This window comes from Pteropus vampyrus, unplaced genomic scaffold (assembly GCF_000151845.1).
Source record: "Pteropus vampyrus isolate Shadow unplaced genomic scaffold, Pvam_2.0 Scaffold167, whole genome shotgun sequence".
Taxonomy (NCBI): domain Eukaryota; kingdom Metazoa; phylum Chordata; class Mammalia; order Chiroptera; family Pteropodidae; genus Pteropus; species Pteropus vampyrus.
The window spans coordinates 3525454-3536513 of NW_011888948.1; the positions used below are offsets into that span (position 1 = coordinate 3525454).

Genomic DNA, 11060 nt, shown 5'->3' on the forward strand with positions numbered 1-11060 from the left:
AACCCAAAAGAAAACTTCAAAGGATATGAAGATGTAAGTCACAGAACAAATACAAAATAGCCAATACACAAAAAGATGCACAATCTGGTTAGCAATCAGGGGAATGGAAATAAAAATACCAATGATGCCACTTTTGGCCTTGAACATTTCAAAGATTAATATTCGACATTAGGTAAAGTGTGTAGAAATAGAATTTTCATATAGTTGGTTGGAAGATCAATGGGCTGTTTAGAAGAGAATGTATCAATATTTATTGCAATTTAAAATATACTTATTATTTGACCCTTCTAGGAATTAAAAGTACTCAAACATGTACGGAAGGACATATATAAAAGGATTTACTACAACTCCATCTATCAACAGAAGGGTAAAATATTTACATTGCATACAATGACATACTATAGAACTATTAAATAAATATAATATAGTTCTATTTTATAAAACTATTAAAACAATTAAAATTGATCTCTATGTTGTGACACGGAAATGTTTTCAAGACATGGTGCTAAGCAAAAAAAAAAAATGCTGGAAAATATATGTATAGTCCCATGTAGGTCAAAACAAAACAAATAAATATGTAACTGCCATTTAAAGTGGACTGTGAGGACACATATCAAACTACTGACAATGCTTGTTTCAAGAAAAGGGAAGAGAACTGAGAGGTATACTCCCTATTCTTTCATATTATTTGACTTTTTTGCAAGTAAACTTTCATATGTTTATGAAATTTAAAATACCTTTTTAATAAACAAGAGAAACACACAGGAAGGAAATCCCATATGGTATGCAATCAGCTAAGGTGACAAGTTAATTCTGTCTCATTCTACTTTAAATACTACTGAATGCAATTAAATATTACTGAATACACCTAAAAATATGGTGCAACAAATAATGAGTAAAATCCAGTTGATAGTAATGACCAATTATTTGCATTTTTTAATTTTTATTTTTCGATTACAGTTGACATTCAATATTAGTTTCAGGTGTACAGCATAGTGGTTAGACATTCATATAACTTACAAAGTGATCCCTTCAATAAGTCTAGTACCCAATGGCATCATACATAGTTATTACAATATTATTGACTGTATTCCCTATGCTGTACTTTACATCCCTGTGACTATGTAGTAACTACCAATTTGTACTTCTTAATCCCTTTATCTTTTTCACCCAGCCCCCAACCCATCTGGCAACCATCAGTTTGTTCTCTGTATCTATGAGTCTGTCTCTGTTTTGTTTGTTCATCTGTTCTTTAGATGCCACGTATAAGTGAAGTCATCAGGTATTTGTTTTTGTCTGACTTAGTTCACTTAGTATAATACTCTCTAGATCCATCGATGTTGTTGCAAATGGTTAAGATTTGATTCTTTTTTATGGCTGAGTAATATTCCATTGTACCACACCTTCTTTGTCCAATCAAATGGCCAATTATTTTCACATATTATACCACTGACGTGAATTCAGTCACTTTCACTCTCAATTGTTTTCACTTCTATTTATTGTCAAAACTATTATTTCTTTTCCTGTCAGAACTTTGAGGCTCTTGTTCATAGGCCATCATCTCATCTAAAACAACCAACAGATTGTTTCAGAAAACACATACCTAATAATCTTTATGGCTGCCCTCATTTTCTTTATGCTACACCCTCCCCCATAACAAGAGAGCCCTCTTTAGAGTTTTATGGTAATTTTGAACTTCCTAACTATTCTTGCTAGCTCATATTACAACACATGTTTTTTAGATACCCTAGCAAAAGACAGCACCCCAGAAGTAAAAAAGTTTAAACCAACTGAATAATAAAAACAAAAATGTGATTAACATTCATGACTTAGCCTTTTTGCCCACTGAAGCGTGTAAATGAGAATTACTCTTGGAGAGCATTTCCAAAATATCCTTAATTTGGTGACATATATATATATATGTCACCAAATTAAGGATATTTTGGAAATGCTCTCCAAGAGTAATTCTCATTTACACGCTTCAGTGGGCAAAAAGGCTAAGTCATGAATGTTAATCACATTTTTGTTTTTATTATTCAGTTGGTTTAAACTTTTTTACTTCTGGGGTGCTGTCTTTTGCTAGGGTATCTAAAAAACATGTGTTGTAATATGAGCTAGCAAGAATAGTTAGGAAGTTCAAAATTACCATAAAACTCTAAAGAGGGCTCTCTTGTTATGGGGGAGGGTGTAGCATAAAGAAAATGAGGGCAGCCATAAAGATTATTAGGTATGTGTTTTCTGAAACAATCTGTTGGTTGTTTTAGATGAGATGATGGCCTATGAACAAGAGCCTCAAAGTTCTGACAGGAAAAGAAATAATAGTTTTGACAATAAATAGAAGTGAAAACAATTGAGAGTGAAAGTGACTGAATTCACGTCAGTGGTATAATATGTGAAAATAATTGGCCATTTGATTGGACAAAGAAGGTGTGGTACAATGGAATATTACTCAGCCATAAAAAAGAATCAAATCTTAACCATTTGCAACAACATCGATGGATCTAGAGAGTATTATACTAAGTGAACTAAGTCAGACAAAAACAAATACCTGATGACTTCACTTATACGTGGCATCTAAAGAACAGATGAACAAACAAAACAGAGACAGACTCATAGATACAGAGAACAAACTGATGGTTGCCAGATGGGTTGGGGGCTGGGTGAAAAAGATAAAGGGATTAAGAAGTACAAATTGGTAGTTACTACATAGTCACAGGGATGTAAAGTACAGCATAGGGAATACAGTCAATAATATTGTAATAACTATGTATGATGCCATTGGGTACTAGACTTATTGAAGGGATCACTTTGTAAGTTATATGAATGTCTAACCACTATGCTGTACACCTGAAACTAATATTGAATGTCAACTGTAATCGAAAAATAAAAATTAAAAAATGCAAATAATTGGTCATTACTATCAACTGGATTTTACTCATTATTTGTTGCACCATATTTTTAGGTGTATTCAGTAATATTTAATTGCATTCAGTAGTATTTAAAGTAGAATGAGACAGAATTAACTTGTCACCTTAGCTGATTGCATACCATATGGGATTTCCTTCCTGTGTGTTTCTCTTGTTTATTAAAAAGGTATTTTAAATTTCATAAACATATGAAAGTTTACTTGCAAAAAAGTCAAATAATATGAAAGAATAGGGAGTATACCTCTCAGTTCTCTTCCCTTTTCTTGAAACAAGCATTGTCAGTAGTTTGATATGTGTCCTCACAGTCCACTTTAAATGGCAGTTACATATTTATTTGTTTTGTTTTGACCTACATGGGACTATACATATATTTTCCAGCATTTTTTTTTTTTGCTTAGCACCATGTCTTGAAAACATTTCCGTGTCACAACATAGAGATCAATTTTAATTGTTTTAATAGTTTTATAAAATAGAACTATATTATATTTATTTAATAGTTCTATAGTATGTCATTGTATGCAATGTAAATATTTTACCCTTCTGTTGATAGATGGAGTTGTAGTAAATCCTTTTATATATGTCCTTCCGTACATGTTTGAGTACTTTTAATTCCTAGAAGGGTCAAATAATAAGTATATTTTAAATTGCAATAAATATTGATACATTCTCTTCTAAACAGCCCATTGATCTTCCAACCAACTATATGAAAATTCTATTTCTACACACTTTACCTAATGTCGAATATTAATCTTTGAAATGTTCAAGGCCAAAAGTGGCATCATTGGTATTTTTATTTCCATTCCCCTGATTGCTAACCAGATTGTGCATCTTTTTGTGTATTGGCTATTTTGTATTTGTTCTGTGACTTACATCTTCATATCCTTTGAAGTTTTCTTTTGGGTTATTTTATCAGTTTGTAGGAACTTGATACATTGTAGACTCAATCCTTCATCTCTTATAGTTGGAAATATTGTCTCCCAATTTATCTCTTTCTTTTTAAATTAATTTGATTTTTATATCATAGTAATTTTGTAGTTTAATATAAAGCTATAATATAAAGCAATTCTTTTTATCACCTGTACTCAAAGCCAACCTCTTTCAATCTTTTTGCTCTATTTTATTATTTACATTTCTAAATTATATGCTTAATACTTCTATCCACTTTAGATATTATCTAATGTGTATGTCTTTTCCTCATCCTCTCAATATAGATACATCATAATTTTTGTTAGATCTTTGTTAATTATATTAGTATGACTATAGTATTTATAAGTTTCAGAATGATAATCTTTAGTAAGGGATATTATTTGTTTAAAATCATGGCTCTAGGCACCACTGGGTCCTTTAATCTGGGAACTTTATTTTTCGGTTGTGGAGAAATTTTCTTTTATTATTTGATAATAAAAGCCTTCCTAGTCTCTCTCTCTCTCTGCTCTCTCTCTCTTCGTGTTTTATGCTCTGGGAACATTCCTCAACTTTATCTTACGACCTTTCTCTTAGGATTTGTTTCTCCTATCATATTTTTAACCTTTAAACCCTCCTCTTTAAAAATTGTTATTCTTGGTATTAGATTTTTTTCCCTGCTACTCAAATTTTTTTGTTTTCTCAAAGTTTCTTTTTGTTTCAGAGTTTGCATTGTTTAACACTAGCTGATGTTTCATTGAGTCTCCATATGTGATGGTTCATCAGAATAGAATTTTTTTTGGTGTACAGTTCAAGTTCCAGATCAGTAAGCAGCCGTGCTGTGCAGTTATTCAAGGATCCAAGTTTCTTCCATTTTACTATCTTTTCTCCCATAGGGTGTTTTCCTCATGTGTGTGATTAAAGATGAGTCACTGGAACGTTGTGCTCAGGCTTATAAGAAGGGGAAAAAAGGGAATAGTGTAAGCAATTCCACTATCTTAAAGGTTCTGTCCTGATAATGTCACACGTCATTTCTGTTCATATTCCATTGGTGAAAATTTAATTATGTGGCCACGCCTAACCCAAAGGGGAGCTGGAAAATGTAATGTTGCTGAACATGCACAGACAGGTTTTTACTTCTTATACTATGATAAAAGGGGAAAATGGATTTTGACAGGTGGGTATCAGTTTCTGCCGAGGTGTTTGTCACTTATATTAGAGACTTTCCTAAAATGTCTGCTGTTCTTTGGATGTTTGTTCATCCAAACATAAAAAGCTGTTTTTGAATTTGTGTGCATGGGTGGGACTTGTAAACTGTTGGGCTTCGTTTCAGAGGAATTTGGAAGGAGCCAGTTTGGGGACCATGACAACCCAATATTTATTGTTCTTTTCATTGACTCCAGTGAGACAGTTTCCACCTGCCTGACTTGAGGCTTTAGGCCTTGGCTGTGCTCTGAGAACTGTGGAGGAAAGGCTTTGTGGGTAGGGTGGTCTCACCATTTAGAATACAGGCTTTCACTTAATTTCCCTCTTACCAATTCAGTGACGTTTCTTTTTTCATTTTAATTTCTCCAAAAAGTAAACTGTCTATCTTTGGGAATGCATGGTGTAGTCATCTAGAGGTACATATGGAAGATGGGATATGAGAGATCTAACTATTCCCTAAACCAGTTTTAATTAATGCTGGTTTTTTTGTTCCTCATCTCTACTCCTAATTTCACTGGTATAGTAGTCCCCCACATCTGTGGAGGATGTGTTCCAAGACCTCCAGCAGATGCTTGAAACTACAGATTGTACTGAACCCTGTATAGACTATATTTTTTCCTATACATATATACCTATGATAAAGTTTAATTTATAAATTAGGCACAGTAAGAGGTTAACAATAACTAATAATTAAATAGAACAGTTCAGCAGTATACTGTAATAAAAGTTAATATGATTATTATCTCTGAAAAAATCTTATTGTATGTACTCACCATTCTGGTGATGTGAGATGATACAATGCCTATGTGATGAGATGAAGTGTGAGGTAAGAATTTTTATCAAAATGAGTATTGGATCATCTGATTTTCTTCTTTTACCTGTTAACGTGGTGTATTATATTGATTTTCAAATACTGAACCAGCCTTTCACAGCTTTAATAAATCCCACTTGATATTTGTGTATTAGTCTTTTTATACACTGTTAGATTTATTTGCTAATTTCTAAAAAGGTTTTTTGCCTCTAATTCATGAGAGATACCGGTTCGTATTGTGCATGCATATGTGCGCCCTCCCTCTCTCCCTCTCTCCCCACCCCCATGTCTTTATTATTGATAACCAGGTAATTATTACTGGTTTCATAAAATGAGTTAGGAAGTGTCCTTTTTGTGGAAGTTATTGTGTAAAATTGGTGTTAAATTTTCTTTAAATGTTTGATAAAATTCTCAAGTGAGGTGATCGAGGCCTATGGATTTCTTTTTGAGAACTTTTAAATTACACATCCTATTTCTTTAATAGCTATAAGACTGTTGTCTATTTTGTTTGAGTTTTGGTAGTTACATTGGATTTTTTTAAATTGTCCGCTTTTTCAAGTTGAATTTGTAAGTGTACAGTTATTGGTGGTATTCCTTTACTATCCCTTTACTGATTTCAAGATGTATAATGACAACCCTTTTTTCATTCCTAATATTGGTGGTTGGTGCCTTCTCTCCTTTTTTCTTTATCAGATTGCTAGAGATTTATCAATTTTACTGATTTTTTTAAGAACCAGGTATTGGTTTCATTGATTTTTCTCTGTTTTCCTATTCTCCATTTTATTGATTCCTGATATTATCTTTATTATTTCCTTCCTTTTGCTTGCTTTGGGATTATTTTGTTCTTTTACTAGGTTCTTGAGGTGAGAGCTTAGATTATTTGAGACTTTTCCTCTTTTGTATGCATTTAGTGCTGTATATTTCCTGACCAGCAGTGTTTTAGCTGTGTCCTACAAATTTTGCTTTGTTGCGTTTTCATTTTCATTCACTTCTATTTGTTTTTGAACTTTTCTTTTTAGATTTTCTCTGACCTATTAATTTTTTATAACCATATTAATTTCCAACTGTTTGAAGATTTCCTGTGATTTCCTGTTGTCTTTCTGTTAATGACTTCTAGTTTGATTCCATTATGATCCGAGAACATACTGTGTATTATTTCAGTTATTTTAAATGTGTTGAAATTTGTGACCCAGGGTATGGTTTAGCTAGGTGGATGTTTCATGGTTGCTTGAAAAGAATTTCTATTCTGCCGTAGTTTGGTAGAGTGTTCTATAGACATCTGTTTGATCCTATTAGTTGTTCAGTTCTTCTGTATCTTTGCTAATTTTTTACCTGGTAATTCTCTCAATTGCTGACAGTGGGATATCGAATTACCTATTTATAATTGTTGATTTTTCTATTTCTTTATTTCTATCAGTTTTTCTTTCATTTATTCAGGAAGTCTATTGTTTGGTGCATACGTAATTCAGATGCTATGTCTTTTTCGTGGATTTATCTTTTTATTATGTAATGTTACTTTTTCTTCCTAGTAATTTTCTTTGCCCTGAAGTTTGCTTTATCTGATATTCATATGGCCACTCATGCTTTCTTTTTTAAAGAAAATTAATATTAGTGCCTTTCAGTCCGGAACCATCATCTTCCAGTAACTCACCAAAATTACCAACAAAGGGAAGGAGAAGAGGCACCCACTATATGTTCTCTAGGCCTTTTAGAAAACATGGAGCTGTTCCTTTGGCCACAAACATGCTAATCTACAAGAAAGGTGATATTATAAACATCAAGAGAATGGGCACTGTTCAAAAAGGAATGCCTCACAAGCGCTACCATGGCAAAACTCGAAGGGTCTACAGTGTTACCCAGCACGTGGTTGGCATTGTTGTAAACAAACAAGTTAAGGACAAGATTCTTGCCAAAAAAAGTCATGCACATATTGAACATATTAAGCACTCTTAAGAGCCGATATCGTTTCCTGAAATGTGTGAAGGAAAATGATCAAAAAAGAAGGAAGCTAAAGAGAAAGGTACCTGGGTTCAACTGAAGTGCCAGCCCACTCCACCCAGAGAAGCACATTTTATGAGAACTAATGGAAAAGGAACCTGAGCTGCTGGAGCCCATTCCCTATGAATTTATGGCATAAGTTTAAAAAAATAATAAAAGACATCTAATTGAGTAAGTCCCTTCCCCCAGAGAAATATTTAAAGAAAACCTAATTCTTTGGGTGATGTCTTTACTATTCAGATTTAGTGTTTTTTCTTGCTGAAAGATGAGAGGTGGTTTACTGTGCAACAAAGAGTATAGTTCATTGGTTAGCAAACTGCATTTGTTGAATTACAGTTAAGCTCAGAGAAAGTTGATCACTCATAATTGCATCATAAATAGCTGTATTTTAAGGATTAGGAACTCACCTTTGAAGCCTGCTACTTAAAAATAGATTATTTAAAGTAAAAAAAAAATAGTATTAAAAAGATATATCTTTCTCCATTCTTTTACTTTCGACCGATGTATGTTGTGTTTGAAGTGAGTTTCTTATAGATTGCATATAGTTGAATCATGTTTTTCTATCACTCTGCCAATCTTCTTTTCTAGACCATTTACATTTAATTATTGGTGTGTTAGGACTTAAGTGTCCCATTTTATTATTTGTTTTATGTTCATTTTCTATGTTTGTCATTCCTCTGTCTTGGCTTCCCGTGGGCTGCTTGAACATATTTTAGAATTCCATCTTATGTTATTTACGTATTTTTTTTAGTATAGCTTATATAGTTTCTTTAGTGGTTGCTTTAGATATTAAAATATTTATGAGCAGTAATTGCTGCTGCACTTTGAACATTAGTATAATAAGCATTGTAAAAGCTTTATAAGCTTTGCATCTATTTAATCTTTACAAAATCCCCAAGAAGGTGTTGTTTTAATCATTTTATGCCTGAGGAAACTGATGCTCAGAGAAATTAATTTGCCCAGTCACACAGTTATTAAATAGGTGGGCAAATCTAAGTCTGACTTTAAAGTTTATGCCTTTAACTATAATGCTATATTACCTCATTAATATTAATTTTGTGATGTAGGTTTTAAATTGTAAATGTATTTTGTCTTATTTCCTAGGTTTTGATGATGATGGTTCAGAATTTCATGAACATATATTTCTGGATAAATACTTGGAAGATTTTCCCAAACAAGGACCAATTCGCCACTTCATGGAGCTGGTGACCTGTGGCCTTTCCAAAAACCCATATCTGAGTGTTAAACAGAAAGTGGAACACATTGAATGGTTTAGAAATTATTTCAATGAAAAACAGGACATTCTAAAAGAAAGTGGCATACAGTTCAATTGAAGTCCATAGAAAATTTTATTTCAAGCTGTTAGAGATTGGTATTATAACTAAATAAAATAATTTTCCTATATCGTATTAATTATTGCATCTTATTTGAATGATATGTCAGATTATTTAAAAATATTTAATGGTAACTGAAAAATATCCTTGCACGAAATGATCAGCATTCATAGATTCAACTAGTAATTCTTTTAAAAAAGAATAGCTTTGAATTAGTAATGTTTAAAACAACTTTCTCTAACCTTTTTTTCATTCAATGACCATACTTCATTGAAATACAATTAGTCATGTATATGATGACATCAGAGGGCTATACCAGTTGAGATGATTTATAGACGGATTTATATGCATATATATCTTTCTATATTTACATATGTGCACATTTATATTTTTATTTATTTCACATTAAATTAACTATCCTTGCCTAAGTCTACATTACTGTAAAGAAGTACCCTTATAGAAATAAAGGGCTTATTCTAATTTCTTCTTGGCGTTAGGTCTTAATGCCAAAGTTAGAAGTATTTATTTTCTATTATGGTGTTTGGCATTGTGATTCAGATTCACTCAAATGATTGAGAATTCCAAAAAAAAAACCCCTCAAAAGCAAGAATTTAGTTTACAGTTGCTCCAGGCTACTAGTGCTTCCGGCCCCTGACACAAGCAAACGAAACCCCATCAGAAACCCAGGCTTCCTGTTATAAAACACATAAGGAAACAAAGCACTATGAAGCACACCAGCAGAAGTAACAGACAACAGACTAAAACTTGTAAAGCCTTTAAATATTGGGCTTATCATATTCAGAATATAAAATATGTGTAACTTTGAATGAAATACACAGCAGAAGACTGTAGAAGTGTTCAAACGGATTTGAAGAAAAAATTTGGTGAAGGAGTTTAACAACAGATTAGACACCGGAAAATAGATTTGGAGAAATTTCTCACGTGCAGCAGAGAGAAGCAAAAAACAAAAGTATGGAAGAAGGATAAAAATTAGTGTAAAAGTAATATTTGTACAATCAAATTTTCATAAGAAGAGGAAAGAAATGGGTCAGAAGCTATCTTTGGATAGTTAATAGGTGAGAATTTTTAATTTATGAAAGAATGTGGTTCCATAGTGTAGCATTAAGCGCGTCTGCTTTACACGCAGAAGGTCTTGAGTTCACGCCCCAGTGGAGCCATAGTGCATGGTCTACGGCCATACCACCCTGAACAAGCCCGATGTCTGATCTCTGAAGCTAAGCAGGGTCAGGCCTGGTTAGTACTTGGATGGGAGACCACCTAGGAAGACCAAGTGCTGTAGGCATAAATAATAAAATAATAATAAAATAAAAATTTATGAAAGACAGCAATTCACAGTTAAATTGTTATCTCTTGGTCATATATAGAAACTGCCCAATGGCAGCAGAATACATTCTTTTCAGGTACACTGGAACACTTAAAATTTTATATTTTAATTTGGGTATTTCATTTATAGTTATCAATATATTTGGATTTATTTCAGTACCTTTTTTTGTGTACCCTTACTATTCTTTCTTGCCTTTGTTTTGGTTATTTTTTCTCATGCCATACTAGTGGGAGAGAGGGACAAAATACAAAATATCTTTCAAAGATAAGGGCTAAATTTGTCAGATAAAAAAACAGTTGGCTACCAGTAGTAGATCATTAATAAACTACTAAAGATGTACATCAGACAAAAGAGAAATCATCTCAAATTTGAGGTCTTAAATACAAGAAATAGCAAAGGAAGTGATGTATATGTAAGTTAATTCTAAATAATCATATGGGATTGATTAAAATAAGTGAAAATAATAGGACATGTCAGGATGGATTTTTTAAAAAATACCAAGTGATATGCTGTTTTCCAAAGGCACAACTAAAATG

General features: G+C 32.6%; 1 protein-coding gene and 1 pseudogene across 1 annotated transcript in view; both read left to right on the forward strand.

Annotated features, from left to right (window-relative positions):
* MRPS31 (mitochondrial ribosomal protein S31) overlaps window positions 1-9258 on the forward strand; it is a 43473-nt gene extending 34215 nt beyond the window's left edge. Inside the window, exon 7 of the mRNA XM_011370363.2 lies at window positions 8950-9258. Coding sequence (XP_011368665.1) covers window positions 8950-9179 — 230 coding nt within the window. The 3' untranslated portion in view covers window positions 9180-9258. The remainder of the gene's footprint in view (window positions 1-8949) is intronic.
* Window positions 9259-10366: 1108 nt separating this feature from the next.
* Window positions 10367-10482, forward strand: LOC111745877 (annotated as a pseudogene).
* Window positions 10483-11060: the final 578 nt, after the last annotated feature.